This window comes from Cetorhinus maximus, chromosome 25 (genome assembly GCF_964194155.1).
Source record: "Cetorhinus maximus chromosome 25, sCetMax3.hap1.1, whole genome shotgun sequence".
Taxonomy (NCBI): domain Eukaryota; kingdom Metazoa; phylum Chordata; class Chondrichthyes; order Lamniformes; family Cetorhinidae; genus Cetorhinus; species Cetorhinus maximus.
The window spans coordinates 19,501,320-19,528,358 of NC_135903.1; the positions used below are offsets into that span (position 1 = coordinate 19,501,320).

Below are 27,039 nucleotides of genomic sequence, written 5' to 3' on the forward strand. Positions count from 1 at the left end.
ACTGTGCAAGTAGCCTCAAGATGGTGAGGGCTGAGGACGCGGTCTCCAGAAGAGATGAAGCCAGATGGACATGAGGGTATGTGCGTGACAATGGCTACTGATGTCCCCTGAGCTGGCAGTGAGTGACATGGGCTTGAGTGTGTGAGTTTAGAGTAATGAGATGGTTTCCATACTCTGGTGGCATGGATGAGATCATTCACCCTCTATCTGTATTGGATGGCCAACCTCTTCTGTGCAGCATTGGCACTGATCCCCACTGTCATTGCCTACCAAGCCAGAGTGGTAATGTTGCTGTCCCTCCTGCGGCCAGAGCGGGGGTAGAGGATATCACAGAAGGCCTCCACGGAGTCCAAAAGGCACTCGAGGGCTTCTTGTCTTTTGGGGGCATGTCTTCCATGCAGCAGTCCAGGGGCTAGAAGCACTGAGCATGGCTTTACTTTAAATGTGGTGCCTGGCGTGATGACGGCATGGCAGGCAAATCAGAGCTCGCCTGCCATGGAAATGGCTTGTAGCCCAGGAATGCATAATTAACACGGCGGGTTTGGAGCAATATGGTGTGAAAATCCACCTATGCAGCCGGCAGGTAAATCGTCGTTTTTCCCACCCGCTACCGCACTTAGTGAAAATCTGGGGTGATTCCGCCCTATGTCTGAGAACCTGCTGATTTAACACATCAGAATAATCCCGACAGAGCACTGGAATAATAACACGCTCCACCTATTCAATACTTTTTGTATTTAAAGCTCAAATATTGCAGAAACTGGCCATGAGCAACAATGACATTCAGCCAAGTGTGATCAGCTTAAAAAGACCGAGAGTTACTGGACAAACTTGCAGAGATGCAATGGGATCTGAAGTACCCCACCAGATGGTAATGGGAGCAGGAATGTCTATAAGCTTGATGATACCTAAATTTTGGAATATAGCTAAGAGCTGAAGGGCAGACTAAAGATCAGACACTGCTTTATCAGTTGTAAAATTTAATGCCGGTTCAAAGACAAGGGTTAATTGCAACAGCTATGCATATACCTGTTAGCTAGCAGAAAAAGCACTACTGATGCATAAAGCACAAAAAGAAAATCTCAATTTAATGCTTCAAATCAATAAGCGAATAGTTAGGTTATCTAGCATGTAATTGGGGTTGGCAGTTTTGATTTATAATGTACGCCAGGCTCTTAATTTTCTTCTCAATTTGTGCCACAACTGCAAATTAGTTTCTTTAATATACCATTCTGTGAAAATCATGACATTATTCTGCTGCAATAAAATCACAATACTTTCTGAAATGTTGATATATAGCCCAGATGTAGCTTGCACTATTTAAACTAAAGTGAGTTTAATTTACTTTATAAAATAATTTAAACAGAAGTACAATATTATAATTTAATTTTAGCCACAGGTGACATCTATAAGCTGTCTGATACATAATGATTTATAGCATCTAAACTCCATGGATAATTGATGCCAATGTTGCTCATTTGTTCAATATTCTATCAAGTGCATTATCATTTAGAATTATCCAAGAGATGTGTATGCATACTTCAGTACAAAGTAGAATATTAGGGGGTATAAATGAATGTTGACCATTTTCCAATAATTGAAATTTAAGATTCTGTACACAACAAATCAACTGTAGCACAATCCTTCTACAGTCTCAGGAAATTGATGTACACTCCCATAGAATCTGAGGGTTCAACAGCAACAGCTTGTGTTTACATAGCACCATTAATGTGGCAAAGCATCCCAAGGTGCTTCACAGGAATATTTCCAAACAAAATCTGACACCAAGACACAGGAGGAGGATTTATGGTAAAGGACCAAAAACTTGGTCAGAGCAAGCTTTATGGAGCATCTTAAAGGAGGAAAGAAAGCAAGAGAGATGAAGGAGTTTCGAGAAGAAAATCCAGAGCTTAGGGTCTGGACAGCTGAAGGCCCAGCCACCAGTATTGGAGCGATTAAAATCAGGTATGTTCAAAAAGGCCAGAACTGGAGAAGCACAGAGATCTCAGAAGGTTGTAGGGCTGGAGGAGATTGAAGGTAAGGAGAGGCAAGACCACAGATGGGTTTGAAAACAAGGATGAGAATTTTAAAATTGAGGAGTCGCTTAACTGGGAGCCAATGTAGGTAGACCAGTGAGCACATGGGTAATAGGACTTGGTACGAGTTAGGACACATGCAGAGCTTTAGATGGCTTCAAGTTTATTCAAAATAATCTACTAAAGACATGGGCTTCAATATAGCATAGTGTCTCACATTAGAGATCAAACAATTGTAAATTGATTAGAGCCAGAAGAAAGTAAAAAGTGCAACTGTTAAATCATTCCTTACAGGGCATGACCCAACAATAATTGAAAATGAAAGTTCTCCACATTGACAAATTACCATGTTTACTATGGTCGCTTAAAGTAATTTGTAGAATATGTTCTGAACTTCTCAAAGTACATAAATTTAAGGCCAGTTTCAAACTGATCTCTCAACAACAGCAAGATAAAAACAAAATACTGCGGATGCTGGAAATCTGAAAAAAAACAAAAATAGCTGGAAAAACTCAGCAGGCCTGACAGCATCTGCGGAGAGGAACACAGTTGATGTTTCGAGTCCTTATGACTCTTCATCAGAACTAAGGAATTAGAGAAATGAGGTGAAATATAAGCTGGTAGAGGGGGTGGGACAGGTAGAGCTGGATAGAGGGCCAGTGATAGGTGGAGGCAAAGAAGAGATTGCCAAACATGTCATAGACAAAAGGACAAAGGGGCGTTGATGGTGGTGATATTATCTAAGGAATGTGCTAATGGGGACATTAAGGGTAGCAAGCAGGACAAGTGGCAGATGGCCCTAGTGGGGGTGGGGTGGAGGGAAGGGATCGAAATCGGCTAAAAGGTGGAGATAAAACAATAGAAAATAAATTAAAAATAGGTGGGAAAAGAAAAATATTTTTTTTAAATTATAAATTATTGGAAAAAGGGGGATCGGAAAGGGGGTGGGGATGGAGGAGAGAATTCATGATCTGAAGTTGTTGAACTCAATATTAAGTCCAAAAGGCTGTAAAGTTCCTAGTTGGAAGATGAGGTGCTGTTCCTCCAGTTTGCATTGAGCTTCACTGGAACATTGCAGCAGCCCAAGTGCGGACATGTGGGCATGACAGCAGTGTTGCGTGTTCAAATGGCAAGCGACAGGGAGGTCTGGGTCATGCTTGCAGACAGACCGAAGGTGTTCTGCAAAATGGTCACCCAGTCTGCGTTTGGTCTCTCCAATGTAGAGACCGCATTGAGAGTAGCGAATGCAGTAGACTAAATTGAGGGAAGTGCAAGTGAAGTGCTGCTTCACTTGAAAGGAGTGTTTGGGCCCTTGGATGGTGAGGAGGTGGGGGAGTAAAGGGGCAGGTGTTGCACCTTCTCCGGTTGCATGGGAGGGGGTTGAGGTGCACTCCTCCATTACCCCCTACACCTCAACCCCCTCCCATGGCATCTTCCCATGCAACCGCAGAAGGTGCAACACCTGCCCCTTTACTTCCCCCCTTCTCATCATCCAAGGGCCCAAACACTCCTTTCAAGTGAAGCAGCACTTCACTTGCACTTCCCTCAATTTAGTCTACTGCATTCGCCGCTCCCAATGCGGTCTCCTCTACATTGGAGACACCAAACGCAGACTGGGTGACCGCTTTGTGGAACACCTTCGGTCTGTCTGCAAGCATGACCCAGACCTCCCTGTCACTTGCCATTTCAACACTCCACCCTGGTCTCATGCCCACATGTCTGTCCTTGGCCCGCTGCAATGTTCCAGTGAAGCTCAACGCAAACTGGAGGAACAGCATCTCACCTTCCAACTAGGCACTTTACAGCCTTCCGGACTTAATATTGAGTTCAACAACAACCTGAGATCATGAACTCTCTCCTCCATCCCCACCCCCTTTCCAATCCCCCTTCTTCCAATAATTCATAATTTTAAAAATATATATTTTTCTTTACCCACCTATTTTTAATTTATTTCGTTCTATTGTTTTATCTCCACCTTTTAACCCATTTCGATCCCTTCCCCCCACTAGGGCCATCTGTCACTTGCTTGTCCTGCTTGCTACCCTTAATGTCCCTATTAGCACATTCCTTAGATAATATCACCACTGTCAACACCCTTTGTCCTTTTGTCTATGACATCTTTGGTAATCTCTTCTTTGCCTCCACCTATCACTGGCCCTCTATCCAGCTCTACCTGTCCCACCCCCTCTACCAGCTTATATTTCACCTCATTTCTCTATTTCCTTAGTTCTGTTGAAGAGTCATAAGGACTCGAAACGTCAACTGTGTTCCTCTCCGCAGATGCTGTCAGACCTGCTGAGTTTTTCCAGCTATTTTTGTTTTTGTCTCAACAACAGCACATTGTTACCAGCCTATTACATCATGGGACTAATTCTGCTTGTCATTTCTGTTATGCAATAAACATCTTAGACAGTCTAACTCATAGTCACACTTGTTAAGAACTTACTTCACAGAACAACGTAAGTTTGTCATCAGGAAGGAGCCCATTGGCTTCGTCTAGTAGGAAATCTCTTCTAATAAATTTCTTGAAACCCCAGTCTTTTCCTTGTACAAACCGATAAGCTCGCTGACTCTCTGCAAAACAAAATTAGATCCATTCTACTTAGCTCAAGCTGTAACTCTGCAAAGTAGATCAATCCTAGAAAGAAACTGTCAACCTTCTACTATTTATATTTATCAGCTTGGATAACAGAACAGGTTTAGCCACATAACCTGCACCTGGGTATGGTCACATGATACAAGATATTATTATATACATGGATTCTAGATAATGGAAAACGTGCTGACTCAAAAAGATTTCAGCTTATGGTATTCTGAGGCTAATAAAATTCATCGGGCTTATAGCAGTGAGTATTTTTAAATTAGAATTTCTGGTGTACCAGTAAACCCACCTCTACAAAAACTCCCAATGGAAGTCTACTTTGTGCCTAATTTACAGAAAGAAATATGTAACTAAAAAACTAATATTATAAACACTCATATCTCAACAGGACAACAATGCAAATGTAATGATATAAATATCAATTTTCTTTACATGTCCAGTTTATTAAAATTCTACTGGATTAAAAACTCTTAGCAACTTCTTAAATACTATAAATTAATTTTCTAGTCTGTATCTGAGCTGACCAAAACATGCAAATTAAAAATGAAAGTAATCCTGTAAATTGAATAATTAGGGTAATCAAAATTACCATGGGCCGAAACTTAAAACTAGTGCCGGAAAGAGATGGCCTGCAGGAGTTAGAAGAAATAAATACATACTTACCCACCCTTGAAAACTATACTGATGCTTGCATTTACCAGGGTTGCTTGGGGCCTGCACTGAAGGACTCCTCGCAGGCCCCAGCGAAGCGTAGCTCTGGTGGATTCAAGGAGGCCATGACCCCTTTTTTACAGCACTAGCTGCAGGTAAGTTTGAAAGGCCAGTGAAATTGACAGGCCAGGGAGAAGGTAAGTGGATAGGGTTTTTGGGGGAGGGGGAGATAAATCGGAGTGTGGGGGGGTTCGGGTTGGAAGGGTGGGGGGATAAGGGGGTGTGGGTGGAGTCCTGTTGGGTTGGTCTGGGTGTTTACAATTGCTATCCAGAAGTTAGAAGAAGTTTTAATTCTTCTAACTTTTCAATGAGTGTAACCCTGGCAGAATCATCTAAAGTTTGTGATTTAAACCGCATTTTTGGATAGTTCCCAGAGCAGGACAATTGTCCAGAGGAAGTCAGCATTTCTGGGCAATTGCCGTGCAAACCCTTACCTGGGAACTTCCAAGAGCGATATTCCCAGTGCATCTTCAGGATACCGACGCTGGGGGAGCTCGGAGGTTATGGACCCATTTCACAGATCAGGTTTCAGGCTGCACTAATAATTTCAGCTGATGATTAATCATGATGGGTTTTGCTTAATTATAGCAAATTATTGATATTAGTTTTGCAAAGAATCAGGAACAGAGAGACACCATGGGTTAACACAAAGACCTTTCACTTCCGGAACCTAGTTTCAAGTCCAGCCCAAAGCGATAGGATGAAAGTCACTTTTGCTACTGGCTATAAAAGATCCTATAAGAAATGAATTGAAGCAGTCTTATTTTGAGCATAAACTCAGTGCCAAAGTAATAGCAGTTTTGCACTAAGTGATACCAAAAGATACAATAACATGGCTGATTTAGAAAATGAACAGCATCAAGACTGATGGAGGAGATCCTCTTAAAACAGAGGCACATTGCTAAACGAGAGTAAAAACATTCATTCTACTTCTAAAAAGAGCAATACCAGCACTGGGAGTGCTTGATAAGACTACTAGGTGCCACAAATCAAATACCATTTCCCAGTTCTAACAACTCCCACCTTATTAATGGCAAAATTTAACTAACTTTCCCATAGGTAATGCAAGAATACCAGGGAAGGGGGAAAAACAGAATGAAAGGAGACCCAAGCCACAGAACCTCAATAATTATAGCTATTTCATAGTAAATGAACAAAGCTAATGCAAATCTTGTGCAGTGCAAAATAGAGGCTACTTTATTCAGGACGAATATCTGGATTGGTTAAGCTGCAGTTAAGTTGCAGTAACAGCATGTTAAACGAAACAAGCTGTTGAATGCATCAGCAATGCACAAAAGCATATAACTAAATCATGATACTACATGGAGATGTGAAATCTCTAGTGATGAGTGGCTTCCATACAACACTGAATTTCTCAAAACATTTTTGCCTGGTAGATCAATTGACAACTGATTCTCCCAAATAAGAGTGATGAAATAAAAAAAATACAGAAATGTGAAAATTTACAATAGGTCCTTCAGCTTCCAATAGAAAAGGCAAATTAATACTTTGAGAGAAGAATTTTTATTAGAACACCACCTAAAATGCTAGCCTGTCTTTTCAGCTAGTGTCAGATCTACTGTTTATTTCCTAGTATTTTCTATTAAAAGGTTAGAGTTGATTGACTCTCAGATTGTCAATCATTTGAACTGTTGAACTATGCAATTTTTTGTCAGGTGCTGATGACTTACAAGATAAATCATCCTGTGAAAATGAAGGGTTGTAAAGTGCAGCTTGTCCACTCTTACTTCACTGCCTGGGAACCAACCATGAAACTTACACTGAAGGCCATGGTTTAGCCCTTCCAATTCTTCCTGTAGGAGATAGCCTGGCAAGGGAATCAAATTGAAAGCTTTCTCCTCAAATAAGCTCTCAAATAAGGCCAATTATTTTTAAAGTTATGTTTTTAAGTTACTGAGATGCAAGTTTTCTCCTCCAAATTTTAAAGTAATCAAAACTCAGAATTTCCATTTCTTTGCTGTTAATAGGTAGTTCTGATTTTTTTTAATGTGTGGTTCAAATGGGATGAGAAGTACATGCAGGTATGCTGTAAAGAACAAAAACACATTTCTTTTACTCTTAGCTTCCATCTCTTATAACAGATGAATACACCTTTCTCTAACCTTCCTCTTAATTTTATATACAGAATCAAAAAGGTTAGGGTAATTACCCTCAGTTTGCATCATTCTGTAGCATTTAGTGAGGGCCTTAGTGCAGTAGCAAACTTGGCATTGGCCAGACTATTTGCTACATTGCAGGTAATACAGAACCAGGATGAGGCTACAAGGAGTATCAAATATGCAGCTACAAACCCAACAAGGCAGTTGGAAGTTGGAAGCTTAGTCAAAAACAGTAGTGGTTCTTCCCTACAATTATTAAAAGAGGCTATAAAGTGGTGCTGCCAGCAGCAGAATCATTATGCAGCCAGTGAATTCTTCTAATGACTGATCTAGGCAAGATTCCTCAGTAATATAAACTTCAGCTTGAGCCACATTTCTTGGCTCAGCAATTTTTAAAGCTATAGAGTGGAGGCTAATGGAATGTTGTGGCATCTTTGCCATTTTATTGCAGTTTTGAGCACCATGTATTTGCTAAAACTTCTAGGTCTAAAGTGACAAAGTCTTTCAAACTTGGATACAAATGCATAATTTCAGTAAATCTATTTTCAAAAAGAAAGCAAATCAGATGACAAGTCATTTCTTATTCTGGCAGGGGGTCGGGGGAGAGAAGCATATTTTTCTGTTGACAGTAGATGCACATATTGATATGAAAACAATCCTTGGATAAGCTTCTTACCCAAGGAATCAAATCTGAGCAAGGTAAGTGAATTCCAAATTTAATATATAAATGGCACTTTCTAAAGGTAATCCATTAGTCTGCATCAAATTGTAAAATTGAGAAGGGCCGTTAAAACACAGTTTTTGACAAACCTGCTTTTGCAAGGACTCCAACCTCAAGTAAAAGATAATCCCAAATTTCCAGTTTGCAGCTGATCAGGGGGAAGAAGTCGAGAAAGGGGAAACATTGGTCATAAATAGTTGTTCCTTTATACCAGTTTGCACAACTGAATAGAACTGCATTTAAATGCTGAGCCTGTATCTGAAGCATACTGTCACTTCACTTACCCATTGCCTTAGTTTCTTCACCTTTTGCGTTCAGAATGGAGAATTTAAATTTTGCTCTGACTTCACTTTTTGGACAGCTGACTAGCAGCAGGTAGAGTGATAGGTAATCTTTACTTTCCTCATCTAAACCCTTAGGGTTCACTCGGAGGCACCTTAAATATACATAAAAAATGAAATATGTTAAAAAGAAAATGAATGAATCACATACAGGCTAAAAAAAAAATAAAAGAGCATTTAGATGCAGGATTGGTCTGTCCCAATTTTTTCTCTTCACCATTGCTTTACCATAACTGCATCTAGTTACTATATATGAAGTACAGCTCATTTTTAAAAAGGATGGTCTATCTCACACATGCTCAAGAATGCTACTGTTCAACAATTACTATGCTGCACTTCAGGCCATGATTTATCTACCACCTTTTAACTGCACTTCCCAAACCATTTGAATGCACCAACTATCCAGAATACTGCTACAAAAACAAGATGACAAGCCAACAAACATTACTATAGTTAAAAGCATACTTAAATGTATTCATATTGTCTCCAGTTCCTTCCTCCTCAACTTATAATTTATTCCATTTTACAATGAATTTGTCATACTTACCATTTTCCCTGTAATTATCATGCAACACTTGGAGATGTGTAAACATATCATCGATTTAGGTGAGGCAAGTTGCTTTACAACTCCGATGAAGTGAAAAGCATAGCAACTCCCTTTTACCAGTATTTTTACCTAATTCACCCCTGCGCACCATAATGCCTTAATGTCAATTATTTTTCCGCCTATTACCCTCAGTTCATCTCCTCCCTAACCCTGCCCTAATTCCCCATCTATCACAAGTAGATTATATTGCTTTTAAGTATTCATTAAAGTTATCAGCAAGTGAAAAGCTTAATGGGTGAAGTCAAAGAAAAAAAATCTTGCCTGCCAAGTACAAACTTAAAATAAAAAAATTGGTAAGCACTTTAATGCCATGAAAACAGAACTGCTCACAATACTGTTGTATGTATGTGCCTTCGCTTGCCCTTGCCCTCATTTGAGTTGGCAGGAAGCATGAGCAATGCTACAATTTATATTATAAACAAAGTGGTGGAAACTCCTTAAAACGATATATAGGCAGGTTCAGAAAACAGCTACAATTCTCAAACATTTACCCATCTACAGTTTAGAGCAGCTTTAGGACTTGAGCTTTTATAGTTTTATTGAACAGTGTTAAAATGTTGACATGTTGAATGGAACAGTTGGAATCACTTGAATGTTGAGTCATAGTAGACTTGCATCAAATTACAATTCCACTTAAATTGGCTTTTGAAGATAATTAGATGATGGATGACTTGATACAGTATAATTTCTCCAGTTTCTTCCAATCAGTTAAAGATCCACTTGGAAAATTCTTGCAGCTTTATCATAACCTTTGACTGTTTGAAATTAAATGTTGCATTAATAAATGTTCTAACATTACTGAAGGTGAAAGATCTTGTCCACAAGCAATACAATGACTAAAAATAATCTCAATCAACATATGGTACTGGTCAAACCAAACAAATGCAAATTGTTTTATCAAGATTATGGAGGCAGTTTACTGCCTTCAGCTGTATAGACTCACCAACAATATACTTGCCCCTCCAGTCTATCAATTTCTTCCTTTATTTAAGCAACAACTACCACTAACCTACCAAGCCTGCCATTTGAAGCTCACCAGACTAAGGGAGCCATGTTTGAAAGTAGCATATGGTAGAACGGAAAGCGATTGTTTTGAACAGTAAGCCTTGCCCAGAGAAAGGTCAGGGCATCAAATGTTTTGGGGAGGTACTAAGTCAATTCTTGTAATTTATAGTTTGGAGGGCTGAGGGTCTTTGTTCCAAAAAAAAACTACTCTACATAATTTTAAATTGGTAAGAGGAAAGACAAACTTCAATTGTTAGAAATCTGAAATAAACTTAAAATACTGGAAATGCACTGTATGTTTTTTAGCATTAGGAAAGTAAAAAGATGGGCCGTTTCAGATTCCAGTTCTGACAAAAGGGCCGACATCCAAAACATTAGTCAACTTTTCTCTTTCCAAATGTTAATAGATGTTCTCTACTTGTTCCATTCTGAATAGAGGGAGGGGGCAGAGAAAGGGAAAAGGGATGATGCAGAATCTTTTTCTCTGTAGGAAGACTGCAATGAAGGCAGCAATATGCTTCCTTTCAAATACAACATTACAAATCAGCACCATCATTGGTTCAGAGGCCATTTTTCCTAACGTGTTTTACAATTAATTTTGGTACTGCTCAGACAGTCCCCTAACACTGACATATTATGGGTACCTCAACCTAATCATAAATAATGCTCTGCATTAATAAATTTATTTCAAAAATTTTATATTCATGCTTTTCTGCTTGCTGGATTCAACTTTCAGCACTCTCCCCCAAGATTCAGGAGCTGCAGACTCCACTTGTACTAAAATAAAGAGTTCTCTTCACTATGACTTCCAAGCCCAAGATTTTTAAAATATTACTGCAAAATAGAATAAGGCAATCACCTCAAAGGATGAAAGCTACAAGATATAGTAGGACGCATTTCATCACTTTGTTCTGGTTGGGGCAGGAGTGGGGCTGCTGTTGGTGGTGACTGAGGAAACTAATTCCATTACTCTTTTAAAAACACATTTTTCTTTCAGTGAACACTGTTGATATTTGGTAAGGAATTACCACGCCTCAAGGAAACTGAATTATCAACCAATATACTGCACTATTGTGTATGTTATTTTAGGTGAATACACCGTTAGCCTCATTGACTCCCATGAGCTCACTATCCTAAAACTTCAGTGCGCAACATTCTCTAAAATTAATATTTTTCAAATATTGGCAGAAGGAAAAAGGGGTAAAAAAATAATGTCTGATTTGTAAAGTGACCTCAATAGTGACGCTCAATGTTCAAAGATCTTTCAAGATTAGAATTTTGTTTTTCTTTTAAACTCGAAGATGAATAAATTAAACAGATGTTCTTTGTAATTTTAACTTTAAAAACAGAGTGCTGATGATACAATTGATGGTGCAAGTTTAAAGGAAATATATAACCAACATAGGTGATGCTCATTCTGTGTTCTCACCTTGCTAGTATCTTCAATTAAGTCATCAACATAATTTAACTTTGTTAAATAGAACCAAACCAGTCAGGAAAAAAATATGAATACTCAGTAACCATTTCTTTTCATGTCTGATTTCAACCCAGTTCAAATTTGGTCTCCAAGACAAATATTAAAAAATATGTTCTGTTAGTTCAATATAAAATGGTTGTAAAATCACAATTTTTAATTTTGCCTCTGTAAAATAAATAGTTGTCATAGTCTATCATACTGCTGCATATATATAGTACATATTTCCTTTAGAGATAGTGAAACCAAACGATCATAATTATACATATAGTAATTAAGTCTAATTTGCATAATATATTTTATAGCATGATACAGAATATACCCTCCAAATTCACCATTTTGACTCTAGTTTGGGATACAAGAACATTACAACACGAAAGCACGTTCAATACAAAGATTGCTCTCTCGTAACATCCAAAGTAAAAATTAGGGAGGAAATAAAATTCTTTATGGTAGAGGATGCTCCCTACATAAAAGGCAAACTTCCTAACTTCCCCAGTGGCCCAGAATTCATCCAGAACTTGCAATCAGAACTTAGATCTGTAGGACCCAATATTTTGAGCCAGGGCGAGAGTCAGGTAAATTTTTCGACAGGAAAATCCTTAAGTATGACTTTACCACAAGGTCCTGCCAAGATTGGCTGCAAGACCCATTTTAGATTTCTTCAACAGATTTCCTCCCCAACAGCCAACCAGGTTAGCAGTGTGAAAATCAATCAGGGAGCGGATGCCAGTTAAGTCCAACATCACGGATGTTTGAAAGGTAAACTCAGTAGGCTGGGAGAGGAGTCCCAGCTCCTCCTGTCCTACAAACAGTACAATAAAGTCACTTACCTCATGAATCTGGCCCTTCACACCTCCTTTCATCCACTAGGATTCCAGAGCTGGGTTTCCTTTTTTATTTTAACCCCCAAAACCTCACCTGCCTTGGGAGGTTAAAATAACTCGCAAAGCGTCTATTAAATTAGCAGAATAAGCTACACTGATGGTGATATTTTACATTTGGTCCAAACACTGCTTATTTAGGAAATGGAAAATCAGCCCAGTTTTCCCCTCCTAATTACCATCTAGCAATCCCTACTGGAACTCTGTGGGTTTGGGGTATGAACTAGATTTAGATCATTTGTTATGCCTGCACAGTAAACTAGTTCATCAAAATTCACATCCAGACTCACATCCAGGTGGGATACTATCCAGCTGGAGGATGTACTGGGCAGCAGCATAGAACCCTACTCTGTCAAAATGCTGATACCTTCAAACAGGAGAAAAATTATTTGAAAACGCATTTTTTGAAAAACCTAAAACATCATTCTTCTCCCTACCCACATGTATATAATCAGGTTGCTTGGACTGTTTCAGGAATGTTTATAAGTTCTGCCATGCTCGAGTCCTTTTGCCAAAAGAGGAATAATTTTCCCTATGGCCTCATCATGGGTATCCTCAAAAGCAGTTTCCAGCTGTGCACAATGTACCAAATTTCAAGTCTCTATTCTTGGGTTGTGGGAAGAGAAGGAATATGTATCACAAGTTAATTTATTTTACGTGCTATATTTCTTGCTTGGGATAAGGGGAGGGGGAAAAGATATAATTTGAAAGCACCAAGTCTTCTTGTCAGTTTACAGAAATGCTCCACTTTGACTTGCTATTTTGGTGCTTACAAAATATAATGAACTTGATAATAGCATTTTCCCTGTAAATGAACACTTAGTAAAGTTACATTTTTCCAACATATGCCTAAGGTCGGGCAGGTTATTTGCGTTAGTTATGTGTTGAATTAGGATGGGTTCCCACACAAAATTTTAGAAATTGCCAACTTATGCCGTGTGTGAAAAAATTAAGTGGAAATGAATCTAAATAGGAGGAACAAGGAAGTCGAGGGGAAAGAACTTTCAATGCAGACTCACAATTATCAAGTTATTCTTCTATGAATGCAACCTTGTGTTTTGAAGGAAAAGACCTTTCTGATGTGTTATGTCACATCCAAAAACATAACAACCAAACTAATCTTTCAGAAACTTACATAGCTTAAAGTAATATAACCTTTGCCCCCTGCCTTTATTTCCAGATTTCACTGAAAAAATACAAACATATAATACTTTCCTGCCTCATGTGAAGAGATTCAACTTGAACTCCAGCCCCTCAATACTTTGCAAATTGGTTCATTGTAGCATTATGCTGTGCTGACACACATTGTTGAGGCAAAGAATATGGTTTACTGTATAGTTAACAGTACTTTCATCTGGCCTGGTTTGGTGCCAGCACTGGGAACCCAATAATGGAAAATATTCCATCTCTCAATAACAATGTCCCTCAACTTGCTGTGTACAAAATAAAAGTATAGTTAAAAAAGTGTTCCCTTGTAACAGAATCCATCACGCTTAGAAACCGAAAGTAAAAACTGCAATGTTTCACAAATAAGGTCTACACCATATATGTTGTCGCACTTAGTTACCTAAAGGTTTGGAGTTTAAGCATTCTAGAAAATATATATTGCAATAGTATGGTGTAGCCTAGTGCTACAGCACATGCTGCATTTCCATTTGGATTTTTATAAAAACAGAAAACTGTTCCCTAATTAGTAATAAGAATGAATCATAACATTCAGTAACAATGCACCTATAACTTAAAAGCATAATCCTGCATTTAGCTTTAAAATATACTCAAGTCTGCATTAACCAAAACAAGAAATTTCAAGATTGTAGTAATAGTAGCTCTGGAAAAGGTAACCATATGGTGTACCAAAAATTTCTGTATCACTCATAACGTAAAGTGAAGTATTCATTTCCTCTCTTTCTCAACCCAACTCACTTCTTTTACCTTGCAATTAAACTATATCCAATATAATGACCAGGTATGAAACACCGGAAAGAAATATTAGTGACAAGTGCAACAACCACAGCAAGTGATGACATAACTCTTCAAAGAAAACTATCAGAAAAATATAATGCTCACAAAAGTGTCTAAGTCCTTCATCAATTTATCAGTCTTTTAGTCTGTACAACTCAGGTGAAAGACTATAACATAAATAGATGTCCATGGAAAAGAATTCCTTTTGTTTTCTCTCAATGGAGAGCAGAGGAGAGAAGAGAAAGCAATGATTAACTACAATCTCAAGTCTCACACCAAAGAACTCTGAGCAGGGAGTAAGAAGGACAAGAAAATTAAAAATCAAGTACTAACAATGACTGTGTATTTAGCCTAATATTTGGAAGGAACAGTGAAAATAATATTTACAGGAAACTAAATAAGGCAAGTATCAGGTATCCCGGATTTTGGACATTTTTGGTACTGATTAAAAGGTTGCACTCCCCATTCCATGGGATCTTTGTGGGGCTGCTTAATTAATTCCAATTAATATTTGGTTCACAAGCTGGGAGACATTTAAGTACAAATTGAGAGGAGAAAAGAATGGTGCTGTAACTCTCAGTGTCAACTGTACATAATTATTCAGCATCTATTATACAAAGATGGGTAGTGAATATAAAACAAAGTTCTGCAAAAATACTGTCTGACTAGTGCAAAGAATTAAAATGGCCAGTTTGAAACTGAAAGATAGCAAAAGACTTGCTCATAGGTATGGAGAAAAACAGGCTAATATTAAGCCTTGAGCCAATTTACTGGGTTTTAAATTTCTAACAACTGGTGTCTGATCTCATAATCCTACCTACTGTACAGATATACTCCTTCGATTTAAATGGTTGCAGGATACCACAGGGTTGTCATGGAGGATTACATGTAAGGGTTCAAGGAGAATTCTGAAATTTGGATTATGCACCATACCTGATCCATTGCATGGAAGTTTTAAAATTAGATGCCATGGCTTCCATGGCCTTGGAAAAGAACTTCTGGTTCATGGGCAATACAGTGATTAGGTCAAATGGATTAAACCACAATATAAATTCATTTCGCTACATGCTTCACTAAGCCTTTCAATCATTTTGCCTTTCCCAAAACTACTCATAAGCAAATCCCTACTTATAAATGCAAACGTTATCATACTGAGTTCCACACTCACCACTTTAATTTATCATTTGCTCCAGATGAGAAAGTTGAGCTCTTGATAACTTCTCCCATTTCTTCTCGGCAGAAACTGAAGTTGTTGATAGTCCACATATAGGAGAACTTCACTACTTTTATCTAGAGAAAAAAAGGGAAAGAAAATGAATACTTGAATATTGAAAAAAAAACTGCACTGATATAAATACAAAGAACAGCAGATTCATGCTCTACCTTTGTGCATGAGTAATTAAGTAAAGGGAAGAGGCCATTGAGTCCATCAAGAAAAAATTTCCAATGGCAGTTCACCTCCGAGTAAATTATAATTGATATTTAGATTAGTGCAGCATAGATTCCAGCTCCATGGTAGATAACACCGAACTCCTAACTCCATTAAATAATAATAAATCAGCAACAAATACAGATCATAAAGAATTTCTGAATATCACTGAGCTGCTTTGACAAATTCAAGCCCTTGCTTGCTGAACTGTGCTGTTAATAATTATCTTGTGCAATCTATTAGATGACCTGATTATATCTATTCATGGAGTTTAGAAGAATCAGGGGTGATCAAATTGAAACATATAAAATTCTTAAGGGGCTTTACAGGGTACAGGCTGAGAAAGCATTTCGCTTGACTGAGGAATCTAGAACATGGTCTCGGAATAAGGGATCGGCCATTTTAGGACTGATGTCCTAAAATGGATAGATGCATCTGCAACAGATAGATTGGTGAGGGGAGGTCAAGGGGGTTTTCCATCGTTGGTTCCCTCACCACCCACAGCACATCCAGTCTGGCACATATGTCCTTCATGATTCAGCCAACTCAGTCAGTAGTGGCAGACATTGAAGTCCCTGCCCAGAGTATATTCTGTGTCCTTGTTATCCTTAGTGCTGCTTCCCAATGATGTTCAACATGGTGTAGTACTGATTCATCAGCTGAGGAAGGACAGTAGTAGGCAAACAGCAGGTGGTTTCCTTGTCCATGTTTGAGCTGATGCCATGAGACCTTCATGGGGTCCAATGTTGAAGACTTCCAAGGTAGCTCTCTCCTGACTGTATACAACTGTGCCACGACCTCTGGTGGATCTATTCTGCCAGTGGCTCAGGATATACCCAGAGGCAGTGATGGAGGTGTCTCGGATATTGGCTGTAACGTATGACGCGGTGAAAACAGCTACTTCAAGATGTTCCTCAACTAGTCCGTGGGACAGCTCTCCCAATTTTGCCACAAGTCCCCAGATGTTAGTAAGGGGGACTTTGCAGGGCCGACTGGACCTAGTAGGACATTATCATTCCCGGTGCCTGGGTTGACACTTTATTCTTTTTTGACTTTTCTGTAGCAATTTGGTACAACTGAGTATCACATGTAGGCCAGATCAAGGACAATAATGAGCCAGATGGATTTTTACAACAATCTGATAGTTTCATAGTCACCATTACTGAGAATAGCTTTTAATTCCAAATTTTTATGAATTAATTGAATTTAAATTCCATCAGCTGCTGTGGTGAGCTCTAAACCCGTGTCCCCAGAGCGTTAGCCTCAGACTCTGGATTCTCTCAGTTCCTTCGCCTCCGTCGCATCTGTTCTGATGACGCTACCTTCAAAAACAGCTCCTCTGACATGTCCTCCTTCTTCCTTAACCGAGGTTTTCCATCCACGGTCGTTGACAGGGCCCTCAACCGTGTCCGGCCCAAATCCCGCGCATCCACCCTCACGCCTTCTCCTCCTTCCCAGAAACATGATAGGGTCCCCCTTGTCCTCACTTATCACCCCACCAGCCTCTGCATTCAAAGGATCATCCTCCGCCATTTCCGCCAACTCCAGCATGATGCCACCACCAAACACATCTTCCCTTCACCCCCCCTGGCGGCATTCCGTAGGGATCGTTCCCTCCGGGACACCCTGGTCCACTCCTCCATCACCCCCTCCTCCTCAACCCCCACCTATGGCACCTCCCCATGCCCACGCAGAAGATGCAACACCTGCCCCTTCACTTCCTCTCTCCTCACCGTCCAAGGGCCCAAACACTCCTTTCAAGTGAAGCAGCATTTCACTTGCATTTCCCCTTAGTCTACTGCATTCGTTGCTCCCAATGCGGTCTCCTCTACATTGGAGAGACCAAACGCAAACTGGGCGACCGCTTTGCAGAACACCTGTGGTCTGTCCGCAAGAAAGACCCAAACCTCCCTGTCGCTTGCCATTTTAACACTCCACCCTGTTATCTTGCCCACATGTCTGTCCTTGGTTTGCTGCATTGTTCCAGTGAAGCCCAACGCAAACTGGAGGAACAGTACCTCATCTTCCGACTAGGCACTTTACAGCCTTCCGGGCTGAATATTGAATTCAACAACTTTAGATCTTAAACTCCCCCTCCCCCCATCCCCACCCCGTTTCTTCCCCCCCCCCACCCCCCTTTTTTTTTCAATAATTTATATAGATTCTTCTTTTCCCACCTATTTCCATTATTTTTAAATCTAAAACTAAAACTTTGTTAGTCTTTCCACCCCACCCCCACTAGAGCTGTACCTTGAGTGTCCTGCCTTCCATTCTTAATTAGCACTTTTCTTAGATAATATCACCACCTTCAACACCTCTTTGATCCTTTTGTCTGTGACATCTTTTGATTATCTGCTCCTATCACTGCTTGCTTATCCCCACAATCACCCCACCCTCAACTTCTCTCTCCCCCCGCCCCCCCCACCTTAGACCAGCTTATATTTCACCCCTCTCCTAACTATACTCAGTTCTGCCGAAGGGTCATGAGGACTCGAAACGTTAACTGATTTCTTCTCCACCGATGCTGCCAGACCTGCTGAGTTTTTCCAGGTAATTCTGTTTTTGCTCTGGATTACTAGTCCAGTGACATTACCATCATGCCGCTGTCCCCACTTTCTTAAACTACTGTACCTGGTACTCCCAGGAGGTCTCTCAACCAAGTACTAACCAGGCCTGAGTCTGCTTAGCGTCTGAGATCAGGTGTTTACAGGCCAGTATGAACATAGGCATTCAAGCGTCACTGAAGAAAGAGATCTTCTGAATGGTTTATTCCAACTTCTACTCCTTATGATCTTATGAAATGACTCAGTTCAGCTGGCAGCCCTAATTACTGGTTCAGAGGTGGCAGGCCTAAGCTCATAATTTAGGCCTGAATTCCACTGCAATGATTAGAAATTGCTGCAAAGATAAGAAATTGCTGCAAAGATACTAAGCTTTGGAACAGACATTAAACAAAATTCCTTTTTGCCTGCTCCAGTGATTCAGATGGACATTGACAATCCCATCGCATTCAATGAGGAATAGGGATGTCTTTTGCAATCCTAGCTAATATTGTTTCCTCAGCCAATCACTGAAAGCAATTAACTAGTCAATTAGCATCTTGCTGTTTGGGTAATATTGTTGGTGTAGAATTGCTGATACTTTTGTCCATGTAATAGTCATTGAAGTTTAAAAGTAATTCAATTTGCGAAGTATCTTGAAATACTGTGCTGTGATATAGCACTATATAAAAGCGAGCGGTGATCGCTTCATGCTGCTCTTAGAACTTAATTGTTCTGGAATGGGAGTTATTTAATGAAGGCTATTTATAATTTATATGCAAGGCCTTGTATTTTTCTCAGCAGGTACACTAAAAAAAAATCATGGCACTGGTTGCCTCACGTTGAACTTGCTACACTTGACAATTCATCATCAACCCTACAATACCTTTCTCATCAAGTCACAGAATGTAGTTCTTCAGAAATTCTACTGGCTAAAAAAGCCATGAAGAAATTTAATCTGAAGTTAACATTTCAGAAAAAGAAGGGGTTATGAACTTTAGGCTCCTCTGCAAAAAAAACTTCATAGCTGTTTGAGGAAGAGTAAAATTTACATTTAACTTTATGCTGGCACTGGCATTGAATGTACAAACAATCTGGGTGCTACAGGGCATTCACACAAAAGAAATAATACTGTTGTCTAGTCACCAATTGGCAGCTTAAACTACTGGGTCAGAGCTCATAACCTAGGCTGCAATTCCAATGCAATGATTAGAGATTTCTACCTATATCAGAGATACTGAGCATTAGAACAGGATGCAGTCAAGGCAGGTTCAATTTAGAAATAACCTTGTGATTGAGAAATTCTATATTTGGTAAGTATGGTTATATCACCTGCAATTTTTTGTGTGTCCTATACATGATAATAGATTGCTTCAATCATTTTCTATGAAAAAATTGAGGGTCAAGTCCAAGGGAGTTTTCACATTGGCTTAACAAAATGCCACAGCTCCAGTAGAATGTATTTAACAGCACTCTAAGATAAACTAAACACTCTAAACTAAGAGTTTTTCTTAATCTACAATTGGGTAAAGGAAAGCCTCCTCAATAACTACATAGCTACAAAAAGGGTACAGGTGTTCAAACTGAGCCATTGGCTCTTGAACCTTGGTAATCCAACCAAGAAAGCTGAGGCAATCCAGTCCTATTAGCACTTCTTACTGATTTTCTGTCCTGTGAATTTTGAAGCCCTGAAGGTTTTGAAAAGGCTGTACTAGATCTGCTTGGCTCACTGACAGATTGATCCCAAATCGAAACACCAAGATTGATCATCATCAGCAACTGAAGACATTCAGATTAACAAAAGCATGGATTTAAATGTCATACTCATACAGCCATGAAGGACACACAAGTACTTATGTGGTCCCCAAACACAATATGTTTCAACACCCTGTAGTAGGGTTTATAATTTGAATTCTTTATGGCTCTAGCAGCTGGTGCGAAAAAACTTCCGAGCTTCAGTGCATACTGCACAACATGGTCAGGCATATGAAAGGCTGTAACGAAGACACTACGCTACAAATATAAACAAAGTGCTGGAAAAAACTCAGGAGGTCTGGCAACATCTACGAAGAGAGAAACCGGGTTAACTTGGAGTTCAATATGACTCTTCTTCGGCACTATATTACAATTTTGAAACACAGTAAAGCTGCTCAGAGGAATAATGTGAAGGTGTGCCATGTGACATGGTAGCAATCGAGTCTCTCAGATCTGGAAGGTCCCAGGTACTATTCCTAATCAGCCTTAAGTGATCTGTCTTGATCACTATCCAAGTCATCCAGGATCAAGTTTGGCAGCAATGCCTTATCACAGGCAAATAGCCTACAGACATTTATTAGCTGCCCCACACAAAAGAACAGAAGCTATGGGGGTTGCTCTTGCCCATCGAATTAAACCTCAGACATGAAACACCACATCTGGGAAATGAGAAATTGAAATCAAAGATGCGCTCAACATTAAAAATTATGAAGTTCAATTTGGAGACCAGATAAAGCTTTATAAAAATGGACATAAGCAGCTGATATGATATAAATTTCTTCAGCCATCTTCCACACCCAAGGAATGTGGGATGGGCTATTGCAAGCCTACCTGTGTATAGCACCAGCTCTCTGCCACAGGCCCACTTGACATTTCAGCCGGGGGTGGTGGACTTGGTACCCTTGACATCGCCAGCTTGACTATTCTGCAGGTTTTCTTGAGACAGATGAAAGAAAATTCTGTAGAAACTTTATCCTGCTACTGTAAAAAAAATGAACACATTAGTTGAAGGGGGCAGTTTGCATTTTTTTGGCTATTTTGCATTATACAATCAAAATATCAATATGTTTCCCTTCAAATTCTAGAGATGAAGAAATTTTATTACCTTCTAAAAGAAAATAATTTACAATATTAAGTGCTTAATCATGTAATACTAACTATTGCATTTTGCAAAAAGTAAGACACCAAACAAATTTACTAAATCCCTTTCATCAGCTTAGAAATCCTGCAACATTCCATAATCTGACAACAAACTGACAGCATCAAGGGTTGGGCAAGCCTGATGGAAGCTAATTCAACTCAATTTAGCAGACAAACTGGCTGAGAATAGCTTTCCAAAGCTTGAATTGAACCAGAGTTTCCATCGTTAAATGCCCAAGCCTGTGCTACAAAACTACCATCAGTCATCTGTAAAGAGAGAAGATCTAAGCAAAACCTCTGTCTTCATCAGAAATTGGGGCGGAAAGAGAATATATTACTGATACTGGATATACAGTAAAAACAGATAAAGTTACATTTTCACATCCTACTTACCATATTCATTAATAGTTTAAAAAAATTATAACACATCCGATATATTGCTCATGATGCAAAAGGCCTGCAATTTTGGGTGACAGTAGCCAATGAAGGGTTACATGTTGTACACTGGGAAGTTTCTGAGGGAGAGCGGGTGAGATAAAGGGAGCAAAAGGGAATTGAATTTGCCTAATTATATAGGAAAACAGACATCCAATGACAAGCACCCAATGTTACAGCTCATCAGGCACTTACTTGTCATTAGATGCCTGCAAAGTTATAGTGTCCAACTAAGAACACTGCAGGATAGGGGTATCCAAGCTGATACAAATAAGGCAATGTTCCCTAATGTGTATTTGTATAACTTTAAAAGCATTCAACACAAATAATCGCATAATTAGATGAAAGCAAAATACTGCGGATGCTAGAAATCTGAAATGAAAACAAAAAATGCTGGAAAAACTCAGGTCTGGCAGCATCTGTGGAGAGAGAAACAGAGTTAACATTTCGAGTCCTTATGACTTCTTCAGCCTAAAGAGAAGTAGAAATGTGATGGCTTTTATACTGTTTAAGAGGGGGTGAAGCAGCTGCAGCAAGATAGAAGATCAGGGATAGGTGGGAGCTAAGGAGAAATTGACAAAGGTGTCAAGGGCACAAGACAAAGGGAGTGTTAAACAGTAGTGGTAAAGACTAAAGAAGGTGCTGATAGTGGCATAAAGGTAATAGCATTCAAAGGATCATCCTCCGCTATTTCCACCAACTCCAGCATGATGCCACCACCAAACACATCTTCCCCTCACCTCTCCTGTTAGCATTCCTTAGGGACTGTTCCCTCCATGACATCCTGGTCCCACTCCTCACACTGAGCTCAACTACTTCAGATCATGAACTCTCCTCCATTTTTACATCTTTTATTATCCAATATTTTTAAATTTTATTTTTTTATTTATTTTTGTTTATTCATTCTTTTTTTAATCCTTCCCCACCACCCCCCCACCCCCCGGGCCATCTATCACTGATTTCTATGTTGTGCTTTCACAGTGTTGACCCTTGTTCTGCTATTAACACACTCTGCTCTTACTTTTATGCTACTATCAGCACCTCCTTTCATCTTTACCGCTACCGTTAACATTCCCTTCGTCTTGAGTCCATGACATCTTTGTCAATCTCTCCTTAGCTCCCACCTATTGTTGACCTTCTGTCTTGCTCCACCCCATCTTAAACAGTATAAAATCCATCACATTTCGACTTCTCTTTAGCTCCGAGGAAGAGTCATACAAACTTGAAATGTTAACTCTGTTTCTCTCTCCACAGATACTGCCAGACCTGCTGAGTTTTTCCAGCATTTTTTGTCTTTAAATTGCATAATTAATATAGAATAGCAATCCTGATGACCGAATGAGAATAAAACATCAACACCTCACTGAAATGTTTTCTCTTTTTTCCTCTCCCTTGTGCCCAATGACAACATTGACTCCTGGGACTATAGATGCCTTCCAGTCCCTCAGATTATTTATGCAAATACCTCACCAGTACTGACTGGTTAAAGAGTCTCATAACCTTCACAAATTCTGTCACCTGACGTTCAGACAAAAAGACAGGCTTCAGCCAAATTTCTCCCTCTCACCCAGGAACACAATGGTCAATTATCGTATACCCACTACTTACCCAGCCAAAATCAACGCAGATCAGGAATTGAACTTTGGACAGCTAATTTGCATGGTTTGGGCACTTGAAAGGTTAAATTCCCAGGTGTGCAGTGATCCAGAGAGATATTCCCAAGCAAGATAAAACAGGTAAAGCCTGTCTTGAAGGCTCCATTATAGCCACCTCAAGTTGATCGCTGGGTCAGTACGTAAAGTAAACTGAACAATGAAAACACAATTGAAAAAAACTGCACCCACAACATAAAATGAGCACCTTTGGCTGCTCTGCCTTCTTACAGTTGCATACAGCAGTTGCAGCATGAAAATTTGTTATGTGGTTTCTGCATCATTGAAGCCACAGAGGAAATTACATCCTTTAATATGCTCCCAATTATTAACCCAGTAAATTGCTTTGAAAGGATGTTTGTCAGGCACCAATGCCCTCTAAAATAGTGTTTCCTGTGGCTAAAGAAAGTCCTATTTCTTTTTGGATATATGCACTAAAAAGAAAATTAATCTCTGGAAAAACTCTATAAGCAGCAGGATGGTATACAAGTTACGATAATCAGAGAAAGTGCATGCACGCTTTAAATTTAGTTCAAATATCAAATTCTGGCAAATTGTGTTTGCTAATTTCTTGCAAATCTGGAGACATGGCAAACACCAATATGCTGTAGACTGTGAATGCAGTGCAACTGTCAGAAAGGAATCAATGTAGGCTGCAGTTTTCTCTCTTATCTCACTCATGAAGATTGAGGTACCATAACACCTGATAATCCAAAATGAGGTCATAACACCAAGCTACAGAATTCATTCTTCATAACCCTGCATTAAACTAACTTTTTACATTTGAAAAGGCTGCTAAGCCAAGATAGAAAATGGCTGCAGTGTTCCTCATTCCAACATATGCCAAAAGCTGCCTGGAAACTGCCACAGTAGTCAACATACATTAATGAAGAGAACTCTCCACCTCACATAGACAAACTTTAAAGGAACAAACATGCAAGCATATGCACATTATTAAAGCACACAAGTGCACTTTGATCTATTTTAAATATAGCTACAGGGTGCTGTGGCCAACACAGCTGCTGTGATCGCACAACCCTGCTCTTTTTAAAAATGCTGCAGCCTAAATCTAGATTGGAGGTGAGCTGAATCTTATCAAAAGCAAAGAAGTTTTAGTGTTACAGAAGAATGGCACCAACTGCAAGACCAAGAAACCTTTTGTTAAATTTTATCCTCTCCAAATAATTCATCGAGAAGTAAAGGTCAGAGAAATAAAATAGGGCTTAGAAAGTTAACATACAGTCAAGGCTTGTATGTTGAAAAATGGCCACTTAGACAAGTTAGCAGAGGAACACCAACAATTGCCGAACGATACAGAAGAACAAATACAAGGTGACAACATTTCTTGAATTTTTCGCCCCAATCATTGAGTTTTCAGGGGCTATTTGTGAAATTTCCAGGGTGAATTCGCTCCCCTCCCCACCATCCCTGTGTGTTTTGAATACTGTCTTGCTACACCTTTTTTTGTCTGTGCAGTCGGTGGGGAACTTCATCGTTTCGCCGTTGACCGTAAAATCCAAAGTTAATCAAGGCATCTCACAAAGCGCTAGAATTCAAGAAAGCAGGTGGCTAACTAAAAAATGCAACACTTGGCAAAATGCTGTAAATGCAAACTTCTTGTAAAAGGGATAGAGAGCCTGTTCTCAAGCCTTTACCAATGCCCTTGTGAAAACAGCTACAGAAGGGTACACAGCAAAACTAGAACTAGAGCATTTTCCCCCTTTCCTGCAAAGAAGCACTTAGCCCATAGGCAGGGCTCCCCTGCAAAGATCCGCAGTAGTGCTGAAAGTTGTAAGCACCAACCTGCACCTCAGAATCCATACCGTACTACTCTCACACCATTTATTCATTCCAGTAGAAAGAAGGCCTTCCATCAATCAGCAATGCCAAGTCAAATATAGCAGCACAACCAGGCAATCTTTCAAGTCAGAAGCAACTAGTACTGTACTAAAGCTAGTTTAGTTCACTAATTGTTCAAAATCAAAGGACACTTCTCCAAAAACGGAGTAATCCATTATTAAAACTTAGCTCACAAAAAAATTCAACACAAACTGCAGTGAAATTAGAGCAGTCACATAAATTACATCACCAATTTTCTGCTCAGTGCATCTCCTCCCCCAACTGTTTCCCAATGCACTAACAAATCCTGAATGAATGTGTGTAACTAATTTGATTGAGTTTTTTGATGAACAGAAAGAATTGATGAGAGTAATGCAGTTGATGTGGTGTATATGGACTTCCAAAAGGCATCTGATAAAATGCCTCATGGTAGACTTGTCTGCATAACTGAGATTCATGGATTAAAAGGGACAGTGGCAAAATGGATACAAAGTTGATTGAGTGACAGAAATAGAGAAGTGGTAGAAGGTTGTTTCTCAAGTGGAGGAACGTGGGGTTTCTCAGGGATCAGTACTAGGATCAGTGTTTTATATATATATGTTATATATATATTTTATTTATATATATATATGAATGACTTAGACTTCAGTGTACAGCACACCCAAGTAAAATTTGCAGATGACACAAAACTTGAGAGTATTGTGAACTGTGATGAGGACAGTGCTAGAGTTCAAGAGGACATAGACAGGGCTGGTGGACTGGACAGACATAGGAGATGAAAGTTAAAGCAAAAAAAGGGGAAATTACATATTAGTAGGGAGAAACAGGAGGGGCAATATAACCAAAGAGTACAATTCTAACAGGGGATGCAGGAACATAAACACCCAACAGTACAAATAAAGGTGGCAGACAGGTTGAGAAAGCAGTTAAAAAGGCATACAAGATTCTGGGCTTTATAAGTAGAGACAGTACAAAAGCAAGGAAGTTATGATGAACCTTTATAAAACACTGGTTCAGCCTCAACTTGCACAGTGCCAGAGTGAACTCGATAGGTCAAATAGCCTGTGCTGTAACCATTCTAGGATTCTAAGTATGCAATGCAGGTCATGAAATTTATCTTTGAACAACTTGGATGTGTTTCTTCGATCTAGTACAGACCATTCCACCGAGGTGAACACATGCTACGACTGTCATGATGGAATGATGTTGGAGGTGACAACATGATAAGATCGTGATGTTATTGTTTGTGGTTGTGCACTCAAACAGTCTGACCCCATTTAGTATGTTTGCTTATTGTATTTCGACACATATAGCCCTGAGCTGATCACTTGACACTATACCACATGCAAAAATCTAGAGCAGGCTTTCCCAAACTTTGCGTCGGGACCCCCAGTGAGGTCACAGGACAAGCAATTAGGATCGCAAGTTACAAGGCAGCAATGGCAGCTGTGAAGTAGAGACTAAGATTCGACAGTACTGGGATTGGCTGCGAGGCCCCTTTAAACGTCCACATTTTTTTTTGCCGGTGAGCGTAGCCTAATGAAGTGGACTGTGAAGCCCGATCTCTGCTACCCAAGAGGAGCTGCAAAATGGTAGGTGTCTTTGGTTTTTTTTGTGCCTGTGCTCATGTGGTTTGAACTGCTCCCTCCCACCATCCTCCTCCCCAGTAAGCAACTCTTCCCCACCCCGGCAATTTTCACTCTGGGGTCACACCAAGTGTGAAGTATTAAAATGGGGTCACTGCAGGAAAGTTTGGGAAGTACTGACCTAGAGGAAGAAACATGAA

General features: G+C 39.6%; 1 protein-coding gene across 4 annotated transcripts in view; it reads right to left on the minus strand.

Annotated features, from left to right (window-relative positions):
* The window catches only part of spop (speckle type BTB/POZ protein), a 121,600-nt gene that overhangs the window by 39,882 nt on the left and 54,679 nt on the right, over positions 1-27,039 (minus strand). For 3 of the 4 annotated variants that reach the window (XM_078529582.1, XM_078529583.1, XM_078529585.1), the window contains 4 exons: positions 21,019-21,168; positions 15,632-15,753; positions 8,475-8,626; positions 4,483-4,610 (listed from right to left, as the gene is read on the minus strand). In XM_078529582.1, the coding sequence (XP_078385708.1) occupies positions 4,483-4,610; positions 8,475-8,626; positions 15,632-15,753; positions 21,019-21,096 (480 nt within the window). In that variant the 5' untranslated portion in view covers positions 21,097-21,168. Of the gene's footprint in view, positions 1-4,482; positions 4,611-8,474; positions 8,627-15,631; positions 15,754-21,018; positions 21,169-23,370; positions 23,514-27,039 lie in introns of those variants that run through there. The other variant, XM_078529584.1, reaches the window with a different exon arrangement.